Source organism: Salvelinus namaycush, unplaced genomic scaffold, assembly GCF_016432855.1.
Source record: "Salvelinus namaycush isolate Seneca unplaced genomic scaffold, SaNama_1.0 Scaffold617, whole genome shotgun sequence".
NCBI classification, from domain to species: Eukaryota; Metazoa; Chordata; class Actinopteri; order Salmoniformes; family Salmonidae; genus Salvelinus; species Salvelinus namaycush.
The window spans coordinates 45315-71733 of NW_024061328.1; the positions used below are offsets into that span (position 1 = coordinate 45315).

Consider the following 26419-nt stretch of genomic DNA (forward strand, 5'->3'; position numbering starts at 1 on the left):
TGGTTTTAGCTCTGACGTGCACTGTCAACTGTGGGACCTTTATATAGACAGGTGTGTGCCTTTCCAAATCATGTCCTATCAATTCAATTTACCACAGATGGACTCCAATCAAGTTGTAGAAACATCTCAAGGATGATCAATAGAAACAGAGCGCACCCAAGCTCAATTTCGAGTCTCATAGCAAAGGATCTGAATACTTAGAATAAATCAGGTATTTTATTTATTTATTTTGAATACGTTTGAAAAATGTTCTAAAAACCTGTTATTGCTTTGTCATTTTGGGCTATTGTGTGTATATTGATGAGGGGTAAAAAATATTTAATCCATGTTAGAATAAGGCTACAATGTAACAAAATGTGGAAGAGTCAAGGGGTCTGAATACTTTCTGAATGCACTGTATATTGTCTATTTATTTATTTATGTATCTATTTATTGATCTGTTGATCTATGTATCTATTTATCTCTGCATTTATTTATCTTTTGATATATTTATTGATCTATTTATTGATCCTTTTTTATGTATTGATCTATTTATTTATTGATCTATGTATTTATTTATTGATCCATTTCTTTATTGATTGATCTTTGTATTTATTTATTGATCAGTTAATTTTTTTATTGATCTGTTTATGTATTTATTGATCTATTGATATATTTATTTATTTATATATATATATATATATTTATTTATCTTTTATTGCTTAAAAAAATATAAATTGATCAATGTAAAAAATATATATATATTTATTTATCTATTGATCTGTTTATTGATTAATTGATTGATACATTTGCCCTGTTTTTGGTTCATGTTTCTCAGATGTGTCATATTCCTATTTGTTTTTCCTTCATCGGTGGACTATAATACACTGAACAACAATATAAATGCAACATGTAAAATGTTGGTCCCATGTTTCATGAGCTGAAATAAAAGATCCCAGAAATGTTCCATACGGACAAAAATCTTATTTCTTTCAAATTTTATTCACAAATTTGTTTACATCCCTGTTAGTGAGCATTTCTCCTTTGCCAAGATAATTCATCCACCTGACAGGTGTGGCACGATCATTACACAGGTGCACCTTGTGCTGGGGACAATAAAAGGCCACCCAATTTGTAAGTCGCTCTGGATAAGAGCGTCTGCTAAATGACTTAAATGTAAATGTAAAACTTTAAAATGTGCAGTTTTTTCACACAACACAATGTCACAGATGTCTTAAGTTTTGAGGGAGCATACAATTGGCATGCTGACTGCAGAGCTGTTTCCAGCGAACTGAATTTTAATTTCTATAACATAAGCCTCCTCGTTTTAGAGAATTTGTCAGTATGTCCAACCGACATACTGATTAATTCATAACAAATGTAACTTCTTCTTTTTTTTTTTTTTTATATGTGAATTGTGTGACTTTGCTTAGGTCGTGTTCTCTTGCTCACACATTGCTGACGATTGGATTGGTATTTTACATATTAGCGAACCACATCAACACCAACTGTGATTAGAGTGTCCATCCTGAGATTGGAAGGTTGTGAGTTCAATCCCTGGCTGAGTCATACCAAAGACTGTGAAAATGGGACTGGATGTATCTCTGCTTGGCACTCAGCATTAAGGAGATAGATTGGGGGTAAGAACCTGTGATAGACTAGTGTCCTGTCCAGGGGGTGTACTGAGGAGATAGACTAGTGTCCTGTCCAGGGGGTGTCCTGAGGAGATAGACTAGTGTCCTGTCCAGGGGGTGTACTGAGGAGATAGACTAGTGTCCTGTACAGGGGGTGTATTGAGGAGATAGACTAGTGTCCTGTACTGAGGAGAAAGACTAGTGTCCTGTCCAGGGGGTGTACTGAGGAGATAGACTGGTGTCCTGTACTGAGGAGATAGACTAGTGTTGTGTCCAGGGGGTGTGCTGAGGAGATAGACTAGTGTCCTGTCCAGGGGGTGTACTGAGGAGATAGACTAGTGTCCTGTCCAGGGGGTGTGCTGAGGAGATAGACTAGTGTCCTGTCCAGGGGGTGTACTGAGGAGATAGACTAGTGTCCTGTCCAGGGGGTGTACTGAGGAGATAGACTAGTGTCCTGTCCAGGGGGTGTATTGAGGAGATAGACTAGTGTCCTGTCCAGGGGGTGTATTGAGGAGATAGACTAGTGTCCTGTCCAGGGGGTGTACTGAGGAGATAGACTAGTGTCCTGTCCAGGGGGTGTACTGAGGAGATAGACTAGTGTCCTGTCCAGGGGGTGTATTGAGGAGATAGACTAGTGTCCTGTCCAGGGGGTGTACTGAGGAGATAGACTAGTGTCCTGTCCAGGGGGTGTATTGAGGAGATAGACTAGTGTCCTGTCCAGGGGGTGTACTGAGGAGATAGACTAGTGTCCTGTCCAGGGGGTGTATTGAGGAGATAGACTAGTGTCCTGTCCAGGGGGTGTACTGAGGAGATAGACTAGTGTCCTGTCCAGGGGGTGTACTGAGGAGATAGACTAGTGTCCTGTCCAGGGGGTGTACTGAGGAGATAGACTAGTGTCCTGTCCAGGGGGTGTACTGAGGAGAGGAGATAGACTAGTGTCCTGTCTAGGGGGTGTACTGAGGAGATAGACTAGTGTCCTGTCCAGGGGGTGTACTGAGGAGATAGACTAGTGTCCTGTCCAGGGGGTGTACTGAGGAGATAGACTAGTGTCCTGTCCAGGGGGTGTATTGAGGAGATAGACTAGTGTCCTGTCCAAGGGGTGTACTGAGGAGATAGACTAGTGTCCTGTCCAGGGGGTGTACTGAGGAGATAGACTAGTGTCCTGTCCAGGGGGTGTACTGAGGAGATAGACTAGTGTCCTGTCCAGGGGGTGTACTGAGGAGATAGACTAGTGTCCTGTCCAGGGGGTGTACTTGTACATCAAGCTGCATTGCGCTACAGAAACAGGTGATAGACTAGTGTCCTGTCCAGGGGGTGTACTTGTACATCAAGCTGCATTGCGTTACAGAAACAGGTGATAGGCTCCTACACTCTGTTCTGTTTTTACTAACCACATAATCTATTTACTAACCACATAATCTATTTACTAACCACATAATCTATTTACTAACCACATAATCTATTTACTAACCACATAATCTATTTACTAACCACATAATCTATTTACTAACCACATAATCTGGTGCAGTCGATGATGTGGTTGATCCATGCAACATCTGAGCAGGGCAACATGACCTTTGTGCTCAATAAAGAAATAATAACAGAGTAGTATGTTGCCTGTACTTTCATTTTGAGATGTGTCTGCAGTCCCACAGCGAGAAATGTTCCCACAAACGGTTCTACCACATCGCTTTCTTACCCAAGCGGTCCCAACAACACCTTAGTGGCAAACACATTGATGGGGAAACAGCTGTTCGCTAATTGGCAGGGAAACATAAGTTCCCTAATACACAGAAGGCTATACGAAGGCTATGTCTGTTTATATCTAAGTTTCTAAAATGTATTTTTGTTTTAAATAAATGCCATGTAACTTATATGAAGGCTATATCTAGATATATCTAGTTTCTACAATGCTTTTCAGTTTTCTGAACCACACAGCCCTCAAAGAAACAGATATAGCCTACAGTGCCTTCAGATATAGCCTACAGTGCCTTCAGATATAGCCTACAGTGCCTTCAGATATAGCCTACAGTGCCTTCAGATATAGCCTACAGTGCCTTCAGATATAGCCTACAGTGCCTTCAGATATAGCCTACAGTACCTTCAGATATAGCCTACAGTGCCTTCAGATATAGCCTACAGTGCCTTCAGATATAGCCTACAGTGCCTTCAGATATAGCCTACAGTGCCTTCAGATATAGCCTACAGTACCTTCAGATATAGCCTACAGTGCCTTCAGATATAGCCTACAGTGCCTTCAGATATAGCCTACAGTGCCTTCAGATATAGCCTACAGTACCTTCAGATATAGCCTACAGTACCTTCAGATATAGCCTACAGTGCCTTCAGATATAGCCTACAGTGCCTTCAGATATAGCCTACAGTGCCTTCAGATATAGCCTACAGTACCTTCAGATATAGCCTACAGTGCCTTCAGATATAGCCTACAGTGCCTTCAGATATAGCCTACAGTGCCTTCAGATATAGCCTACAGTGCCTTCAGATATAGCCTACAGTACCTTCAGATATAGCCTACAGTGCCTTCAGATATAGCCTACAGTGCCTTCAGATATAGCCTACAGTGCCTTCAGATATAGCCTACAGTACCTTCAGATATAGCCTACAGTGCCTTCAGATATAGCCTACAGTACCTTCAGATATAGCCTACAGTGCCTTCAGATATAGCCTACAGTGCCTTCAGATATAGCCTACAGTGCCTTCAGATATAGCCTACAGTGCCTTCAGATATAGCCTACAGTGCCTTCAGATATAGCCTACAGTGCCTTCAGATATAGCCTACAGTGCCTTCAGATATAGCCTACAGTACCTTCAGATATAGCCTACAGTGCCTTCAGATATAGCCTACAGTACCTTCAGATATAGCCTACAGTACCTTCAGATATAGCCTACAGTGCCTTCAGATATAGCCTACAGTGCCTTCAGATATAGCCTACAGTGCCTTCAGATATAGCCTACAGTACCTTCAGATATAGCCTACAGTACCTTCAGATATAGCCTACAGTACCTTCAGATATAGCCTACAGTGCCCCTTGATTTTTTTCACATTTTGTTATGTTACAAAGTGGGATTAAAATGGATGTAATTGTAATTTTTTTGTCAACGATCTACACAAAATGCTCTGTAATGTCATAATCGGGGGAAAAAATCTATAATTTGAAAAGAAATACATGGATTTAAAAAAATATATATCTTGATTACTTAAGTTTTCAACACCCCGAGTCAATACATGTTAGAATGAGTTTTGGCAGGAATTACAGCTGTGAGTCTTTCTGGGTAAGTCTCCACACCTGGAATATACAATATTAGCATATTATTGTTTTTCAAATTCTTCAAGCTCTGTCAAGTTTGTTGTTGATCATTACTACAAAACCATTTTCAAGCGTTGCCATAGATTTTCAAGCTGATTTACAGTAAGTCAAAACTGTAACTAGGCCACTCAGGAACATTCAATGTCGTCTTGGTCAGCAACTCCAGTGTATATTTGGCCTTGTGTTTTAGGTTATTGTCCTGCTAAAAGGTGAATTTGTCTCCCAGTGTCTGTTGTAAAGCAGACCGAACCAGGCTTTCCTCTAGTATTTTGCCTGTGCTTAGCTCTATTACGACTCTTTTTATCCTAAAATACTCCCTAGTCCTTGCCGATGACACGCATACCCATAACATGATGTAGCCACCACCTTGCTTGAAAATATGAAGAGTAATATATATATATATTTAAATTAAATATTTCTATAGCCATAGAAATGCATTGAATAACACATTCATAAATGGCAAAAAAAATTATCAAATGGAATAAGGTTTTGAAGTGTCTGTACTATATCTATGTAAGAAAGCTTGTTTTTTTGGATACATATTTAACCCCTTATTTTTGTTGGCATAAAACTAGCTCCATGCTTCCGTTCGTTTGTAGGTGTTACCTTCAGACGAGTCCCGTGACACCTCTGAGAAGAATGAAGAACACCATCATGCTCGTGAGAGTCTCCCCTTTACCTAGTGGGGTCATATTAGTTTGTAGGCCAAACCGTGCAGACGCTATAGATATTTTTATGAGAAGACCGATGTCTCATGGTCTGACAAATATCGCTGTAGCTCGGCCACCTTCCACCGCAGATCAAATCAAATGTTATTGGTCACATACACATGGTTAGCAGATGTTGTTATTGCAAGTGTAGTGAAATGCTTGTGCTTCTAATTCCGACAGTGTAGCAATATCTAACATGTTATCTAACAATTACACAACTAGCTAATACAACAAATCTAAGTAAAGAAATGGAACAAGAATATAGAAACATAAATATATGGATCAGCAATGACAGAGCGACATAGGCAAAATGTAATAGATTGTATAAAATATAAAACATATGAGATGGGTAATGCAAGATAAGTAAACTTTATTAAAGTGGCATTATTTAGGTGACTAGTGATCCATTTATTAAAGTGGTCAATGATTTCAAGTCTATATGTAGGCAGCAGCCTCTCTGTGTTAGTGACGGCTGTTTAACAGTCTCATGGCCTTGAGATAGAAGCTGTTTGCAGTCTCTCAGTCCCAGCTTTGATGCACCTGTACTGACCTCGCCTTCTGGATGGTAGCGGGGTGAACAGGCTGTGGCTCGGGTGGTTGTTGTCCTTGATGATTTTTTTGGCCTTCCTGTGACATCGGGTGCTGTAGGTGTCCTGGAGGGCAGGTAGTTTGCCCCCGGTGATGCGTTGCACAGACCGCACCAACCTCTGGAGAGCCTTGCGGTTGTGGGCAGTGCAGTTTCCGTACAAGGCTGTGATACAGCACAACAGGATGCTCTCAATTCTGCATTTGTAAAGGTTTGTGAGGGTTTTAGGTGACAAGCCACATTTCTTCAGATGCGGAAGGCCAACATAGGAAAATGTGGTGGATTGAGATGCAGACGGTGCAGATATCTCTAGTTTAAACTGACAGATTTTGATGCCAATGTTTTTCATTATGTTACTTAGATTGACACATGGGTGAAATTATGTTACTTAGATTGGCCACGTGGTGAAATCCCTGAGCGGTTTCCTTCCTCTGCTGCAACTGAGTTAAGAAGGACACCTGTATCTTTGTAGTGACTGGGTGTATTGATACACCATCCAAAGTGTAATTAATAACTTCACCATGCTCAAATGGATATTCAATGTCCACCAATAGGTGCCCTTCTTTACGAGGCATTGAAAAACCTCCATGATCTTTGTGGTTGAATCTGTGTTTGAAATTTACTGAGGGACCTTACAGATAATTATATGTGTGTGTGTACAGAGATTAGTTAGTCAATCAAAAATCATTTAAACACTTATTGCACACAGAGTGAGTCCATGCAACTTATTATTATACTTTGTTAACCACAATTCTACTCCTGAACGTATTTAGGCTTTCCATAACTAAGGGTTTGCCATTACTAAGAGTTTGAATACTTATTTACACAAGACATTTTAGCTTTTATTTATTTTTTACTAATTTCTAAAATACATATTAAATGCAGGCTGTAACCCAAGATAATGTCGAAAAAGTCAAGGAGTGTTAATACTTTCTGAAGACACTGTGTTATGAATAAGTACAGGTTTTTTACACTCTTCTAATATTACGTGGGGGACATTTTGAAACGTTCAAAAATTATGTGACCCGGAAGTGATTTTGTTTTGTTGCTGAGACGATGACGTGTCTGTTTTGTGGTACGTTACAATCGAAACCGTATTGATTTAATATCTTTGGTTTAAGAGTTAACCTAACCTCACATCAGCTGTAAAACTATGTTGTTGTACTAGCTAGTACATGTTGTCCAAGTAAAAACGCTCATGACAACAACGTAAAACTGTGAAGCTAATTGTGTCTAGCTAACCTTTGCGAATTAGCTAGACCTTGTTCACTGTTGGCTGTACATACAAAATGTATTTTGTGTCGTTAAACTAGCTATAGATCCACTGTCATATATATGTTTGCAAGCCGTATGATATTATTCACTAGCCTGCTGAGGAGAGGACTCTGTGTGAAACCATTCTGGAACCATCGTTACCAAAACGCTTCGGCGGTATTACTGAATGAGGTTATATTGTGAGTATGCATAACAATACACTTTTCTTTATAGTTAACTACAATACAAAGACACGGTAACAGCTAGCTGGCAATTATGATTGTATGGACTATAGACAAGCAAATAATTGGGCGTGTGAAATGGCTAGCTAACGTTAGCTAGATGGTTTATCAACACACCTCCATCTATTCTAACGATGCTAACGTTATTCTAATGCTGGTGCTCTTTCTCTTGTAGCATGACTGAACTGTCAGACTTGGAGCCTGCTAAAAAGAGACTGCGGGTTGAAGTTAGCCTCCAAACACCTGTCGGCTCAAGGAGCCCTCATTCATTGGCTTTCAAAGGTAACACTCCCTGAACAGGGAAGATAAATGATCCTCTGTGTAATCTGATTGAAGGTTTTTCTCCAGTTCAGTTTTTGAGTTTGATTGTCTGATGTGTTTTTGCAGTAGGCCTATAGTGAGTGTAGCCTATGACTTACCAGTCAAGTTAATTATGATCCAAGTTGATTCTCATTCTGTTGTCTTTTGTGTCCTTTCCCTTAGCAAGTTCCAAAGAGGCAAGTCTACACGCAATGGAGGGGCAGCAGCATGGTGCCAAAGCAACATCTCTCAGTCAGGAAAACAATCCCAAGTCCCAACAGAATAACCTTGATAAGTGGCTGTTGAACCTTCCCCAAAGCACCACAAGCCCAGCTTCTGACATGTCTGAAGCTGCTGAACAACAACTGGAAGATGTAGAGATGGTGAGTCCAGACAGCTCTGAGTCTGGCTGCAGTCACAAGTACCAGTTTATGGAGACAGAGACAGAGGCCCAGACCCATAGTTCAGACTCTGAGGAACCTGTTGTCTCTAGTATTATAGGCCTGGAGAGTATTATAGGCATGGAGGATGAAGAGACAGCGCCCTTAACACCAACTGACAGCCTAAAGGATCACAAGCCCGTCTCGCAAATCACCACAGATCACAATCCCGTCCCGCAAGTCACCACAGATCACAGGCCTGTCTCAGAAGTCTCCACAGATCACATGCCTGTCTTGCAAGTCTCCACAGATCACAGGCCTGTCTCGCAAGTCACCACAGATCACAACCCTGTCTCAGAAGTCACAGATCACAGGCCTGTCTCGGAAGTCTCCACAGATCACAAGCCGGTCTCGCAAGTCTCCACAGATCACAAGCCGGTCTCGCAAGTCTCCACAGATCACAAACCGGTCTCGGAAGTCTCCACAGATCACAAGCCTGTCTCGGAAGTCTCCACAGATCACAAGCCGGTCTCGGAAGTCTCCACAGATCACAAGCCGGTCTCGGAAGTCTCCACAGATCACAAGCCTGTCTCGGAAGTCTCCACAGATCACAAGCCGGTCTCGGAAGTCTCCACAGATCACAAGCCGGTCTCGGAAGTCTCCACAGATCACAAGCCGGTCTCGGAAGTCTCCACAGATCACAAGCCGGTCTCGGAAGTCTCCACAGATCACAAGCCGGTCTCGGAAGTCTCCACAGATCACAAGCCGGTCTCGGAAGTCTCCACAGATCACAAGCCGGTCTCGGAAGTCTCCACAGATCCTAAAGGGAACAGTGATGAGCAAATGGAGGAGACCGTGAGCCAGAGCAACAAGGAGCTGGACAAGCAGCAGGACACAGAAAGATCCTCCTCCTCCAAGGATAAAGGAAAAATAACAGACTTCTTCACCCCATCCACAAGGTACAGTATTGAATACCAATAATTTCAGAAGTTTTGTTGGGAGAAAGAAGTCCCTGGTGCAGTGGAAGTAACCCATTTAATACAGAATTCTGGGTACACGCGTTTTACATTCAAATATGCAAGAGCAACTAGGTCACAAGAGCAAGAGCAACTAGGTCACAAGAGCAAGAGCAACTAGGTCACTAGGTCACATCTTAGATTCAAGGACATAGTACAAAGTCATATCTCAAGATTATATAGTCTAAGCATCCTCAATTACATGTAGGGTATAGGCTTCATTACAAATGTTGGTTGATAGGACAGTGGTGGTACCAGCAGGTAGGGACAGTGGTGGTACCAGCAGGTGAGGACAGTGGTGGTACCAGCAGGTGGGGACAGTGGTGGTACCAGTAGGTGGGGACTGTCCCCACCTACTGGTACCACCACTGTCCCCACCTGCTGGTACCACCACTGTCCCAGTGGTGGGGACAGTGGTGGTACCAGCAGGTGAGGACAGTGGTGGTACCAGCAGGTGGGGACAGTGGTGGTACCAGCAGGTGAGGACAGTGGTGGTACCAGCAGGTGAGGACAGTGGTGGTACCAGCAGGTGAGGACAGTGGTGGTACCAGCAGGTGGGGACAGTGGTGGTACCAGCAGGTGAGGACAGTGGTGGTACCAGCAGGTGAGGACAGTGGTGGGACCAGCAGGTGAGGACAGTGGTGGTACCAGCAGGTGAAGACAGTGGTGGTACCAGCAGGTGAAGACAGTGGTGGTACCAGCAGGTGAAGACAGTGGTGGTACCAGCAGGTGGGGACAGTGGTGGTACCAGCAGGTGAGGACAGTGGTGGTACCAGCAGGTGAGGACAGTGGTGGGGACAGTGGTGGTACCAGCAGGTGAGGACAGTGGTGGTACCAGCAGGTGAAGACAGTGGTGGTACCAGCAGGTGGGGACAGTGGTGGTACCAGCAGGTGGGGACAGTGGTGGTACCAGCAGGTGAGGACAGTGGTGGTACCAGCAGGTGGGGACAGTGGTGGTACCAGCAGGTGAGGACAGTGGTGGTACCAGCAGGTGAGGACAGTGGTGGTACCAGCAGGTGGGGACAGTGGTGGTAACAGCAGGTGAGGACAGTGGTGGTACCAGCAGGTGAGGACAGTGGTGGTACCAGCAGTTCGAGACAGTTTTTGAGAGCTGAGAATGTTTCCTGGGTCGTTCCACCTCAAAAAGTACACGAGGCTTTCAACACCCACCATCTCAGATTGTTCTGGAATCATTTGTTGTCAGAAACAGATCAGATTAGCATTCCTGCAACACTAATTTGTGGAAAATACAATTTGATCTCTGAGGAAGGAAACTAATTGAGTGCATCCAAATCGGCAATTTTTTGGTATTTATTAGGATCCACTTTAGCCGCTGCAAAAGCATTAGCTACTCTTCCTGGGGTCCACATGAAACATGACATAGTACAGAACATTAGTCAATGACTTGAAATGCATACATTTAAAACATCACACATATCCTACATGTCAGATTAATTTAATATCACCTCTTTTTCCATGAACTTCAGTTAATAGCCTGTCAGAAGAGCAGCTTGATATTGACTAAAACCACATGCACACAATATCTAGCACACAATATCTAGCACACAATATCTAGGTCTAATACAACATTTGTATTTATATGATTAATTTGTATTTATAATCACTGACCTAGACAACCAGGTGAGGGGAAGACAACCAGGTGAGGGGAGTTCCTAACTAATGACTGACCTAGACAACCAGGTGAGGGGAGTTCCTAACTAATGACTGACCTAGACAACCAGGTGAGGGGAGTTCCTAACTAATGACTGACCTAGACAACCAGGTGAGGGGAGTTCCTAACTAATGACTGACCTAGACAACCAGGTGAGGGGAGTTCCTACTTAATCACTGACCTAGACAACCAGGTGAGGGGAGTTCCTAACTAATGACTGACCTAGACAACCAGGTGAGGGGAGTTCCTACTTAATCATTGACCTAGACAACCAGGTGAGGGGAGTCCCTACCTAATCATTGACCTAGACAACCAGGTGAGGGGAGTTCCTAACTAATGACTGACCTAGACAACCAGGTGAGGGGAGTTCCTACCTAATCATTGACCTAGACAACCAGGTGAGGGGAGTTCCTACCTAATCATTGACCTAGACAACCAGGTGAGGGGAGTTCCTACCTAATCACTGACCTAGACAACCAGGTGAGTGGAGTTCCTACCTAATCACTGACCTAGACAACCAGGTGAGTGGAGTTCCTAACTAATCACTGACCTAGACAACCAGGTGAGGGGAGTTCCTACCTAATCACTGACCTAGACAACCAGGTACAAGTGAACAGTAAGAACCAGCAGACACTAGACCAGGGTTCCCCAACTAGCGGCCTGCGAGGTGAATTTGGTCTGCGAATAGTTTATAGGTACTATATTTACATTCAATAAATATAGTACCTAACATCCGATTTGGACCAAATGTTTTTCTAACAATGAGCTAGACATGAGGAATCCACGCCGATATATACTTCACTTCAGACTTTTTAAAGTTAGTTAGGCCTGTGTGTAAGTCATTAAGCAGGTTACTCTTGTTATGGTTGTAAGCAAAGATCTGTAAGGATATGAGTCGACTTGGCGTCCGGCTCTTGTCTCTTGGTTGACCTTTTCAGATGAGTATTTTCAACAATAAAGTTGTTTCAGGGCAAAGTTTCACGAGCTTCACAAAGTTTCACGAGCTTCACAAAGTTTCACAAGCTTCACAAAGTTTCACAAGTTTCACAAAGTTTCTTTATGGTTTTTCACTCTTAGGCTACTGACCAATAGAACACCTAGCCTAATTTGAATGTTATTCATACTATTTTAACTTGTCGATAGGTTTTATCATGACAGTTTCTTGTGTTCCTGTTACTGCCAGAGAAACATGCTCTTCTCTGGGGTGGCTGTTGTGACTCTACAAGTGGTGGAGAAAATATGGCAACAGAAGAACCAATGTCTTCCTATCAGTACAGAGATCAAGTCGATGTCTTCCTATCAGTACAGAGATCAAGTCGATGTCTTCCTATCAGTACAGAGATCAAGTCGATGTCTTCCTATCAGTACAGAGATCAAGTCGATGTCTTCCTATCAGTACAGAGATCAAGTCGATGTCTTCCTATCAGTACAGAGATCAAGTCGATGTCTTCCTATCAGTACAGAGATCAAGTCGATGTCTTCCTATCAGTACAGAGATCAAGTCGATGTCTTCCTATCAGTACAGAGATCAAGTCGATGTCTTCCTATCAGTACAGAGATCAAGTCGATGTCTTCCTATCAGTACAGAGATCAAGTCGATGTCTTCCTATCAGTACAGAGATCAAGTCGATGTCATAAAGGGAGTCTATTGTGATGTAGGCAGTCGTTTTTAGCTAGATTGTTCTGATGTCTTCTTAAGATGTTTATTGTAAGTCATGTTGCTCATGCATCATGTTGTTGATCTATTGCCTATTTTTTTTTCTTTTTCAGTGTTGTGTTAAAGTTGTTTCTCTTGTTTTCAATGTGACAGTGCCCAAGCGCCTTCGGAGAAACAACACAGATATGGAGACGTCCCGCGTGAGAAACAACGTGGGGACAGAGATGACGTCCCTCCGCCGTCGCCGCCGTACGATTCCAAGTGGCTGGGAAGCCCCATCGGTGATCTGAGGAGAATGCCACAGTGTGGTCGACCACTCCCACCACTGAGGAATAGTCCTGACCATCACACTGTCATGATCAGGGTGAGAGAGAGGGAGCAGCTCCTTGGAAAACTAACTGAATGCTTTAGTCCACGCCAGTGGTGTCAAACCCCTCTAGTCTAAGCCAGTGGTGTCAAACCCCTTTAGTCTAAGCCAGTGGTGTCAAACCCCTTTAGTCTAAGCCAGTGGTGTCAAACCCCTTTAGTCTACGCCAGTGGTGTCAAACCCCTTTAGTCCACGCCAGTGGTGTCAAACCCCTTTAGTCTAAGCCAGTGGTGTCAAACCCCTTTAGTCTAAGCCAGTGGTGTCAAACCCCTTTAGTCTAAGCCAGTGGTGTCAAACCCCTTTAGTCTAAGCCAGTGGTGTCAGACCCCTTTAGTCTAAGCCAGTGGTGTCAAACCCCTTTAGTCTAAGCCAGTGGTGTCAAACCCCTTTAGTCTAAGCCAGTGGTGTCAAACCCCTTTGGTCTAAGCCAGTGGTGTCAAACCCCTTTGGTCTAAGCCAGTGGTGTCAAACCCCTTTGGTCTAAGCCAGTGGTGTCAAACCCCTTTGGTCTAAGCCAGTGGTGTCAAACCCCTTTGGTCTAAGCCAGTGGTGTCAAACCCCTTTAGTCTAAGCCAGTGGTGTCAAACCCCTTTAGTCCACGCCAGTGGTGTCAAACCCCTTTAGTCCACGCCAGTGGTGTCAAACCCCTTTAGTCTAAGCCAGTGGTGTCAAACCCCTTTAGTCTAAGCCAGTGGTGTCAGACCCCTTTAGTCTAAGCCAGTGGTGTCAAACCCCTTTGGTCTAAGCCAGTGGTGTCAAACCCCTTTGGTCTAAGCCAGTGGTGTCAAACCCCTTTGGTCTAAGCCAGTGGTGTCAAACCCCTTTGGTCTAAGCCAGTGGTGTCAAACCCCTTTGGTCTAAGCCAGTGGTGTCAAACCCCTTTAGTCTAAGCCAGTGGTGTCAAACCCCTTTAGTCCACGCCAGTGGTGTCAAACCCCTTTAGTCTAAGCCAGTGGTGTCAGACCCCTTTAGTCTAAGCCAGTGGTGTCAGACCCCTTTAGTCTAAGCCAGTGGTGTCAGACCCCTTTAGTCTAAGCCAGTGGTGTCAAACCCCTTTGGTCTAAGCCAGTGGTGTCAAACCCCTTTGGTCTAAGCCAGTGGTGTCAAACCCCTTTGGTCTAAGCCAGTGGTGTCAAACCCCTTTGGTCTAAGCCAGTGGTGTCAAACCCCTTTAGTCTAAGCCAGTGGTGTCAAACCCCTTTAGTCCACGCCAGTGGTGTCAAACCCCTTTAGTCTAAGCCAGTGGTGTCAAACCCCTTTAGTCTAAGCCAGTGGTGTCAAACCCCTTTAGTCTAAGCCAGTGGTGTCAAACCCCTTTAGTCTAAGCCAGTGGTGTCAAACCCCTTTAGTCTAAGCCAGTGGTGTCAAACCCCTTTAGTCTAAGCCAGTGGTGTCAAACCCCTTTAGTCTAAGCCAGTGGTGTCAAACCCCTTTAGTCTAAGCCAGTGGTGTCAAACCCCTTTAGTCTAAGCCAGTGGTGTCAAACCCCTTTAGTCTAAGCCAGTGGTGTCAAACCCCTTTAGTCTAAGCCAATGGTGTCAAACCCCTTTAGTCTAAGCCAGTGGTGTCAAACCCCTCTAGTCTAAGCCAGTGGTGTCAAACCCCTTTAGTCTAAGCCAATGGTGTCAAACCCCTTTAGTCTAAACCAGTGGTGTCAAACCCCTTTAGTCTAAACCAGTGGTGTCAAACCCCTTTAGTCTAAGCCAGTGGTGTCAAACCCCTTTAGTCTAAGCCAGTGGTGTCAACCCCCATGGTGGGCTGAGCATCTGGTGGTTTTGATATTTCTTTTCAATTTGTGTTCAATTTGTTCCTAACTAATCACTGACCTAGACAACCAGGTGAGGGGAGTTCCTAACTAATAACTGACCTAGACAACCAGGTGAGGGGAGTTCCTACCTAATCACTGACCTAGACAACCAGGTGAGGGGAGTTCCTACCTAATCACTGACCTAGACAACCAGGTGAGGGGAGTTCCTACCTAATCACTGACCTAGACAACCAGGTGAGGGGAGTTCCTAACTAATCACTGACCTAGACAACCAGGTGAGGGGAGTTCCTAACTAATCACTGACCTAGACAACCAGGTGAGGGGAGTTCCTAACTAATCATTGACCTAGACAACCAGGTGAGGGGAGTTCCTACCTAATCATTGACCTAGACAACCAGGTGGGGAGTCCCTACCTAATCATTGACCTAGACAACCAGGTGAGGGGAGTTCCTACCTAATCACTGACCTAGACAACCAGGTGAGGGGAGTTCCTACCTAATCACTGACCTAGACAACCAGGTGAGGGGAGTTCCTACCTAATCACTGACCTAGACAACCAGGTGAGGGGAGTTCCTACCTAATCATTGACCTAGACAACCAGGTGAGGGGAGTTCCTACCTAATCATTGACCTAGACAACCAGGTGAGGGGAGTTCCTACCTAATCATTGACCTAGACAACCAGGTGAGGAGTCCCTACCAAATCACTGAGACAACCAGGTACAAGTGAACAGTAAGAACCAGCAGACATTAGACCAGGGTTCACCAACTAGCGGCCTGCGAGGTGAATTTGGCCCCCCAAGTTTCCTGAGCAAAAAAATAATAATATATATATTTAATTAATTACATTTTTGGACAGAAAATACTAAATACACGAGAAAATCAGCTCCTAGTGATTTTAATTTTGGAAATCTGTTCCTAAGTATTCCCATGCATAATATGTGATCATATATACAAATATAAGCAGTGATTCTGTTTTAGTCAAATATTTCATCTGTTTGGGTTTCTTGTGGTCAATTTGCAGTCTACAAATGATTTATAATTATTTTCCGTCCCCCTGACCATCCGCTAAAGAAAAAAATTGGCCAGCAGCTGAATCTAGTTGATCACTGTACTAGACCCTACGTAGAATGCGTTTGACACCTGTGGTCTAAGCCTTGATTTGTGCTAGTCCACAATAGTCCTGGTCTCAACATTTGTGTTGGATATATTTATCTTTATTTAACTAGGATAAGTCAGTTAAGAACAAATTCTTATTTACAATGACGGCCTACCGGGGAACAGTGGGTTAACTGTCTTGTTCAGGGGCAGAACGACAGATTTTTTTTTTTTACCTTGTCAGCTCGGGGATTCGATCTAGCAACCTTTCGGTTACTGGCCCAATGCTCTAACCACTACGCTACCTGTCTCTAACCATTAGGCTACCTGTCTCTAACCATTAGGCTACCTGTCTCTAACCACAAGGCTACCTGTCTCTAACCACTAGGCTACCTGTCTTTAACCATTAGGCTACCTGTCTCTAACCATTAGGCTACCTGTCTCTAACCATTAGGCTACCTGTCTCTAACCATTAGGCTACCTGTCTCTAACCACTAGGCTACCTGCCTCTAACCACTAGGCTACCTGCCTCTAACCACTAGGCTACCTGTCTCTAACCACTAGGCTACCTGTCTCTAACCACTAGGCTACCTGTCTCTAACCACTAGGCTACCTGCCTCTAACCACTAGGCTACCTGTCTCTAACCACTAGGCTACCTGTCTCTAACCACTAGGCTACCTGTCTCTAACCACTAGGCTACCTGTCTCTAACCACTAGGCCACCTGTCTCTAACCACTAGGCTACCTGTCTCTAACCACCTATCTGCCGCCACAAGGATGTGTGAAGTATGATGAACACAAATTATATTAATGACTAAATGGTGAAAGTTAGCAAAAACACATGATTCTTCATCATCATCATCATCGTCTGGTTATCTGGACGAATGGTAGGACTTCCAATTGGTGATGCCGTTCATGTACTCATCATGCTGTATTTTCTCTTCAACAGACAGACCTCCTTCAAACAGGCAAAATTCCTGTTCCCTATCCCAACAAGTTCAAAGACACCTGGGATGAGGTCCATGTGAAAATGCCCTGTTCAAAGAACAACCTATTCCCAGTAGGAAATCAGGTACTGCTTATACCGTAGTTACACGTTGTACTGTCATGTTTTGAAATTGGACACACTAACTACAAGTGTTGTTTATAACTTACAAGTGATCTCCGAGCCGACATCTCTCACCATTATGGAAAGAGCTGATCTACAGAAAGTATTCATACCCCTTGACTTATTTCACATTTTGTTGTTGTTACAGCCTGAATTCAAAATTGATTCAATAAATACAAATTCCCCCCCATCATGTCAAAGTGACAGAAATCAGAAATATCTAATTCACATTACTGTTCACACCCCTAAGTCAATACATTAGAATCACCTTTGGCAGCGAAGTCTCTTAAGAGCTTTGCACACCTGGATTGTACAACATTTGCCCACTATTCTTTTCAAAATTATTCAAGCTCTGTCAAATTGGTTATTGTTAATTGCTAGACAAAAAAATGTCAAGTCTTGCCATAGATTTTCAAGCAGATTTAAGTCAAAACTGTAACTCGGCCACTCAGGAACATTCACTATTTTCTTAGTAAGGTGAATTAATCTCCCAGTGTCTGGTGGAAAGTAGACGGAACCAGGTTTTTCTCTAGTATTTTGCCTGTGCTTAGCTCCATTCTGTTTCTTTTTTATCCTGAAAAACTCCCCAGTCCTTAATGATTGCAAGCATACCCATAACATGATGCAGCCAACACTATGCTTGAAAATATGGGGAGTGGTACTCAGTAATGTGTTGTATTGGATTTGCCCCAAACATAACACTTTATATTCAGGACATAAATTTAATTGCTTTGCCACATTTTTTGCAGTATTATTTTAGTGCCATATTGCAAAAAGGATGCATGTTTTGGAGAGAGAAAATATTCTGTACGGGCTTCCTTCTTTTCACTCTCTGTCAATTAGGCTAGTATTGTGGAGTAACTACAATGTTGATCCATCCTCAGTTTTCTCCTATCACAGCCATTAAACTCTGTAACTGTTTTAAAGTTACCATTGGCCTCATGGTGAAATCCCTGAGTGGTTTCCTTCCTCTCCGGCAACTGAGTTAGGAAGGATGCCTTTTTATCTTTTTTAGTGTCATTAATAACTTCACCATGCTCAAAGGCATATTCAATGTCTGCTTTAGATTTTTTTTTTAAATCTACCAATAGGTTCTCTTCCCTGGTCTTTGGTTGAATCTGTGTTTAAAATGCACTGCTCGACTGAGGCACCTTATAGATAATAATTGTGTGTGTGGGTTACAGAGATGAGGTACTCATTCAAAAACGTGTGAAGCAAATTTTTACTCCTGAACTTATTTAGGCCATAACAAAAGGGGTTGAATACTTACTCACTCAAAACATTTCAGCTTTTCATTTTGTATTAATTTGTCAAAAAATGTCAAACATTATTCCACTTTAAACATGATGGGTTATGGTGTGTAGGGCCAGCGACAAACATCTCTATTTGATCTATTTTAAATTCAGGCTGTAACACAACATGTGGATGAAGTCAAGGGGTTTGAATACTTTCTGAAGGCACTGTGTCACTAATTACACTGAACAGAAATATTGTATGTACGAAAGTATGTGGACACCCCTTCAAATTAGTGGATTCGGCTATTTCGGCCACACCCGTTGCTGACAGGTGTGTAAAATCGAGTACACAGCCATGCAATCTCCATAGACAAACATTGGCAGTTGAATGGTCTTACTGAAGAGCTCAGTGACTTTCAACATGGCATCGTCATAGGATGCCACCTTTCTAACAAGTCAGTTTGTCACATTTCTGCCCTGCTAGAGCTGCCCCGGTTATCTGTAAGTGCTGTTATTGTGAAGTTGAAATGTCTAGGAGCAACAACGGCACAGCCGCGAGGTGGTAGGCCACACAATCTCACAGAACAGGACCGCTGAAGTGCATAGCGCTTAAAAATGGTCTGTCCTCGGTTGCAACAAATCCCTAATGAGTTCCAAACTGCCTCTGGAAGAAACGTCAGACACAGGAACTGTTTGTCGGGAGCTTCATGAAATGGGTTTCCGTGGTCAAGCAGCAGCACACAGGCCTAAGATCACCATGCACAATGCCAAGCGTCGGCTGGAGTGGTGAAAGCTTGCTGCCATTGGACTCTGGAGCAGTGGAAATGTGTTTTCTGGGGTGATAAATCACACTTCACCATCTGGCAGTCCGACAAATGAATCTGGGTTTGGCAGATGCCAGGAGAACGCTACCTGCCCCAATGCATAGTGCCAACTGTAAAGTTTGGTGGAGGAGGAATAACGGCCCGGGGTTGTTTTCCATTGTTCGTGCTAGGCCCCTTAGTTCCAGTGAAGGGACATTTTAACACCTAGGCATACTATAACATTCTAGACGATTCTGTGCTTCCAAATTTGTGGCAACAGTTTGGACAAAACCGTTTCCTGTTTCAGCATGACAATGCCCTCCCATGCGCAAAGTGAGGTCCATACAGAAATGGTTTGTTGAGATCGGTGTGGAAGAACTTGACAGGCCTGTACAGAGCCCTGACCTCAACTGCATCGAACACCTTTTGGGGGGAACGCCGACTGCGAGCCAAGCCTAATCGCCGAATATCAGTGCCCAGACCTCACTAATGCTCTTGTAACTGAATGGAAGCAAGTCCCTGCCTCAACGTTCCATCATCTAGTGGAATGCCTTCCCAGAAGAGTGGAGGCAGTTATAGCAGAAAAGTAGGGACCAACTGGGACATTTTCAGCTTCTAGGAATTTTTTACAGATCCTTGCGCCATGCATTATCATGCTGATACATGAGTTATGGCGGCAGATGGATGGGCCTCCGGATCTCATGGTATTTCTGGACGTTCAAATTGTCATAGATAAAATGCAATTGTGTTCGTTGTTCATAGCTTACGCCTGCCCATACCATAACCCCACCTCCACCATGGGGCTCTCTGTTCACAACGTTGACATCAGCAAACCACTCGCCCACACAACGCCACACACGCTGTCTGCCATCTGCCCGGTACAGTTGAAACCGGGATTCATCCGTGAAGAGCACACTTCTCCAGCGTGCCAGTAGCCATCCTGAAGTCGGTTACGACGCCGAACTGCAGTCGGTTCAAGACCCTGGTGAGGATGACGAGCACGCAGATGAGCTTCCCTGAGACGGTTTCTGACAGTTTGTGCAGAAATTCTTTGCTTGTGCAAACCCACACTCTTTCATCAGCTGTCCGGGTGGCTGGTCTCAGACCATACTGCAGGTGAATAAGCCGCATGTGGAGCTAGTATGGTTACACGTGGTCTGCGGTTGTGAGGCCGGTTGGACGTACTGCCAAATTCTCTAACACGATGTTAGAGCCGGTTTATGTTAGAGAAATGAACATAAAATTCTCTGGCAACAACTCGGGTGGACATTCCTGCAGTCAGCATGCCAATTGCACGCTCTATTAAAACTTCTGTGGCATTGTGTTGTGTGACAAAACGGCACATTTTAGTGGCCTTTTCTAGTCCCCAGCACAAGGTGCACATGTGTAATGATCATGCCGTTTAATCGGCTTCTTGTGTAGAATGTGAAATAAGCTTGATGTGCGTACGGAGCATTTCTCTGATCTTTTATTTCATTGATATACCACGGCTGTCAGCCTATCAGCATTCAGGGCTCGAACCACACGGTTTATAAATGAGAATTGAATCACCTTTTCCATAACTAGACCATTACTTTAACAGGTGCACCTCATGAAACATGGGACCAACACTTTTGGTTCAGTGTTATTCTAACAAATCAATGGGACAATAAAATAAATAAGTTATTGACTTTGTTATATCTTTGGGAAGTTGTTCAAATGTTGTGTATGTATGTGTGTATATATATATATATATATATATATATATATATATATATATACATACAGTTGAAGTCGGAAGTTTACATACACCTTAGCCAAATACATTTAAACTCAGTTTTTCACAATTCCTGACATTTAATCCTAGTGAAAGTTCCCTGTCTTAGGTCAGTTAGGATCACCACTTTATTTTAAGAATATGAAATGTCAGAATAATAATAGAGAGAATGATTTATTTCAGCTTTTATTTATTTCATCACATTCCCAGTGGGTCAGAAGTTTACATACACTCAATTAGTATTTGGTAGCATTGCCTTTAAATTGTTCAACTTGGGTCAAACATTTTGGGTAGCCTTCCATAAGCTTCCCACAATAAATTGGGTGAATTTTGGCCCATTCATCCTGACAGAGCTGGTGTAACTAAGTCAGGTTTGTAGGCCTCCTTGCTCGCACACGCTTTTTCAGTTCTGCCCACAAATGTTCTATAGGATTGAGTTCAGGGCTTTGTGATGGCCACTCCAATACCTTGACTTTGTTGTCCTTCAGCCATTTTTCCACAAATTTGGAAGTATGCTTGGGGTCATTGTCCATTTGGAAGATCCATTTGTGACCAAGCTTTAACTTCCTGACTGATGTCTTGAGATGTTGCTTCAATATTTCCACATAATTTTCCTTCCTCATGATGCCATCTATTTTGTGAAGTGCACCAGTCCCTCATGCAGCATAGTACCCCCACAACATGATGCTGCCACCCCCGTGCCTCACGGTTGGGATGGTGTTCTTCAGCTTGCAAACGGCCCCCTTTTTCCTCAACATAACGATGGTCATTATGGCCAAACAGTTCTATTTTTGTTTCATCAGATCAGAGAACATTTCTCCAAAATGTACGATCTTTGTCCCCATGTGCGGTTGCAAAGCGTAGTCTGGCTTTTTTATGGTGGTTTTGGAGCAGTGGCTTTTTCCTTGCTGAGCGGCCTTTCAGGTTATGTTGATTTTAGTACTCGTTTTACTGTGGATATAGATACTTTTGTACCTGTTTCCTCCAGCATCTTCACAAGGTCCTTTGCTGTTGTTCTGGGATTGATTTGCACTTTTCGCACCAAAGTACGTTCATCTCTAGGAGACAGAATGCGTCTCCTTCCTGAGCGGTATGACGGCTGCGTGGTCCCATGGTGTTTATACTTGCGTACTATTGTTTGTACAGATGACCTTCAGGCGTTTGGAAATTGCTCCCAAGGATGAACCAGACTTGTGGAGGTCTACAATCTTTTTTCTGAGGTCTTGGCTGATTTTTTTTGATTTCACCATGTTGTCAAGCATAGGTGCATTGAGTTTGATGGTGGGCCTTGAAATACATCCACAGGTACACCTCCAATTGACTCAAATAATGGCAATTCGCCTATCAGAATCTTCTAAAGCCATGACATCATTTTCTGGAATTTTCCAAGCTGTTTAAAGGCACAGTCAACTTACTGTATGTAAACTTCTGACCCAATGGAATTGTGATACAGTGAAATAATCTGTCTGTAAACAATTGTTGAAAAAATTACTTGTGTCATGCACAAAGTAGATGTCCTAACCGACTTGCCAAAACTATAGTTTGTTAACAAGAAATTTGTGGAGGTGTTGAAAAATGAGTTTTAATGACTCCAACCTAAGTGTGTGTGTAAACTTCCTACTTCAACTGTATACTGTCAGATAAAATCAGTCAGGAAAACTAATAAAGGCATTTGTTTTGTGATGATGCAAATCGATATCATGTCTTAGGAAGAACTGACCACTAACCCCTGCCTGACCTGTACGATCAGGAAAGATTAGGCGGAGGAGGAGGATGATGATGATGATAGTGGTGGTTAACTTCCTGGTTTTGCAGGAGGTGCAGGAACGGTGGGAACTCATCCAGAAAGCTTTAAACAGAAAATTTGGAAGTTCCCATGATGTGAAGGTAAGTTAATGACTAAATTGATATTCTGTCTGTTCACTGTGGAGCAATTTTATTTTTTTATTTGTTTTTATTTCACCTTTATTTAACCAGGTAGGCCAGTTGAGAACAAGTTCTCATTTACAACTGCGACCTGGCCAAGATAAAGCAAAGCAGTGCGACCAAAAACAACAACACAGAGTTACACATAAACAATCGTACAGTCAATAACACACAATAGAAAAATATATGTACAGTGTGTGCAAATGTAGAAGAGTAGGGAGGTAAGGCAATAAATAGGCCATTAGAGGTGAAATAATTACAATTTAGCATTAAGCAATGTATTCAACATGTACAGCATCTATTGGTTGACCAGATGCATCAATGCATTATTAGATATTATTAGCGGTATTATTAAGAGAGAGGATGTTTTATGTGTTGTTCAAATACATGTTCACTGTGTTTATAAAATGTGTTTTAGAGGAACTATCTATCAAATCCATTATTGTATAAATAATACATGTTATTACCTGAATTGGCCATGAGATGGCACCAAGATCCCGGATATCAAGGCAAAGATACTTACTGCTAAAAAATAAAAGAATGCGCCTCCTGTACTGAATTTTCTAATTTTTTTAATGACATTTATTGGTGTGCATTCCCCCATTTTTAGAATGCCATATTGAAGTACAATGTTGCTCATGCCAAGAGATGGGACTTCACAGCTCTTCATTTGTTTTGCAACAAGGTAAGAAAATAATGTTATTGATTTAACTACCTTCTTAAAATATAGTCATCAGGTGGACCGTCTGGGTTCAAGGACATCTGAAAAATAAAATCATTTCTGGCCTCATCAGTTACACACACACACACACACACAATCAGCATCTGGTTTTAAGAACCACTATTACACAAATCATGTTTTTAGTATCCATGAATATTCCAGTCAGATTGGCATCAACCACAGGGCTGTAGTGATCTAGTCTGGTGCTCTGGTTCAGACACAGGGCTGTAGTGATCTAGTCTGGTGCTCTGGTTCAGACACAGCACAGGGCTGTAGTGATCTAGTCTGGTGCTCTGGTTCAGACACAACACAGGGCTGTAGTGATCTAGTCTGGTGCTCTGGTTCAGACACAGGGCTGTAGTGATCTAGTCTGGTGCTAGGTTCAGACACAGCACAGGGCTGTAGTGATCTAGTCTGGTGCTCTGGTTCAGACACAGGGCTGTAGTGATCTAGTCTGGTGCTCTGGTTCAGATACAACACAGGGCTGTAGTGATCTAGTCTGGTGCTCTGGTTCAGACACAACACAGGGCTGTAGTGATCTAGTCTGGTGCTCTGGTTCAGACACAGGGCTGTAGTGATCTAGTCTGGTGCTCTGGTTCAGACACAGCACAGATGGCTCATTTGCCAATGATTCTTTCAGCTGTGTAAATCACACGGAGTCAGTCATCTGACCACATCTGCATACCTCTCTAAAGACAGCAACCGTTATACAGCGGACCCTGTGTATTGTCGTTGAAATGTTACCTGTAATAAGTGACCAACTGATTACATTTAATAAGGGCTCTATCAATGTCTGTCTAATATTTAGCTCTTACAAATTGCTGGTAAAAAAACAACAGATTAAATAACTCATGAAACAGACTGTGACTGTGAGGGGACACGCACGTTATTTTGTTGTTGTATTGTTGGTGTATCGTTGTATTTTAAATTTGTGTCACTTGTCTTTTGTGTATCAGTGTTTTGTTAATTGTCATGTTTTGTGTGGACCCCAGGAAGATTAGCTTCTGCAAAAGCTCATGGGGATCCTAATAAACAAATAAATACATTTGGTTGGTTTATAGCCCGAAATCACTTTTTTAGTTTATATTAGAATTCTATGGCTTAAATTAATTCTCTGTAAATTGTGAATAACTTACTCTGGGGACTAGCCTCTTTACTGTATGAAACTCAGTCTAGGATGACGTCGTCCCCAAAGTGACTCTACGTACATACCCCAACCAGAAGCCATGGATTACAGTCAACATCCGCACTGAGCTAAAGGGTAGAGCTGCCGCTTTCAAGGAGTGGGACTCTAACCTGGAAGCTAATAAGAAATCCCGCTATGCCCTCCGGCGAACCATCAAACAGGCAAAGCGTCAATGCAGGACTAAGATCGAATCGTACTACTCCGGCTCTGACGCTCGTCGGATGTGGCAGGGCTTGCAAACCATTACAGACTACAAGGGGAAGCACAGCCGAGAGCTGCCCAGTGACACGAGCCTACCAGACGAGCTAAACTACTTCTATGCTCGCTTTGAAGCAAATGTCACTGAAACAACATGCATGAGAGCACCGGCTGTTCCGGAAGACTGTGTGATCACAGCCGATGTGATTAAGACCTTTAAACAGGTCAACATTCCCAAGGCCGCAGGGCCAGGCGGAATACCAGGACGTGTACTGTGAGCATGCGCTGACCAACTGGCAAGTGTCTACACTGACATTTCAATCTCTCCCTGTCCGAGTCTGTAACACCAACATGTTTTAAGCAGACCAACATAGTGCCTGTGCCCAAGAACACCAAGGTAACCTGCCTAAATGACTACCGACCCGTAGCGCTCACGTCTGTAGCCATGAAGTGCTTTGAAAGACTGGTCATGGCTCACATCAACACCATTTTCCCAGAAACCCTAGACCCACTCCAATTTGCATACCGCCCCAACAGATCCACAGATGATGCAATCTCTATTGCACTCCACACTGCCCTTTCCCACCTGGACAAAAGGAACACCTATGTGAGAATGCTATTCATGGACTACAGCTCAGTATTCAACACCATAGGGTCCTCAAAGCTCATCAATAATCTAAGGCCCCTGGGATTAAACACCTCCCTCTGCAACTAGATCCTGGACTTCCTGGCGGGGCGCCCCCAGGTGGTAAGAGTAGGTAACACATCCACCACGCTGATCCTCAACACAGGAGTCCCTCAGGGGTGCGTGCTCAGTCCCCTCCTGTACTCCCTGTTCACTCATGAATGTACGGCCAGTCACAACTCCAACACCATCATTAAGTTTGCCAATGACTCGACAGTGGTAGGCCTGATCACCGACAACGAATAGACAGCCTATAGGGAGGAGGTCAGAGACCTGGCCATGTGGTGCCAGGACAACAACCTCTCCCTCAATGTGATCAAGACAAAGGAGAAGATTGTGGACTACAGGAAAAAGAGGACCGAGCACGCCCCCATTCTCATCGCCGGGGCTGCAGTGGAGCAGGTTGAGAGCTTCAAGTTCCTTGGTACATGGTACAAGCACACCAAGACAGTCGTGAAGAGGGCACGACAAAACCTATTCCCCCTCAGGAGACTGAAAAGTTTTGGCATGGGTCCTCAGATCCTCAAAATGTTCTACAGCTGCACCATCGAGAGCATCCTGACTGGTTGCATCACTGCCTGGTATTGCAACTGCTCTGCCTCCGACCGCAAGGCACTACAGAGGGTAGTGCGAACGGCCTAGTACATCACTGGGGCCAAGCTTCCTGCCATCCAGGACCTCTATACCAGGCGGTGTGAGAGGAAGACCCTAAAAATTGTGCAAGACTCCAGCCACCCTAATCATCGACTGTTCTCTCTGCTACCATACAGCAAGCGGTACCGGAGCGCCAAGTCTAGGTCCAAGAGGCTTC

General features: G+C 43.5%; 1 protein-coding gene across 1 annotated transcript in view; it reads left to right on the top strand.

Annotated features, from left to right (window-relative positions):
- Positions 1-7278: 7278 nt before the first annotated feature.
- The window catches only part of LOC120042118, a 90916-nt gene continuing 71775 nt past the window's right edge, over positions 7279-26419 (top strand). Inside the window, exons 1-7 of the mRNA XM_038986977.1 lie at positions 7279-7692; positions 7910-8016; positions 8218-9373; positions 12913-13123; positions 16940-17062; positions 22708-22779; positions 23429-23503. Coding sequence (XP_038842905.1) covers positions 7574-7692; positions 7910-8016; positions 8218-9373; positions 12913-13123; positions 16940-17062; positions 22708-22779; positions 23429-23503 — 1863 coding nt within the window. The 5' untranslated portion in view covers positions 7279-7573. The remainder of the gene's footprint in view (positions 7693-7909; positions 8017-8217; positions 9374-12912; positions 13124-16939; positions 17063-22707; positions 22780-23428; positions 23504-26419) is intronic.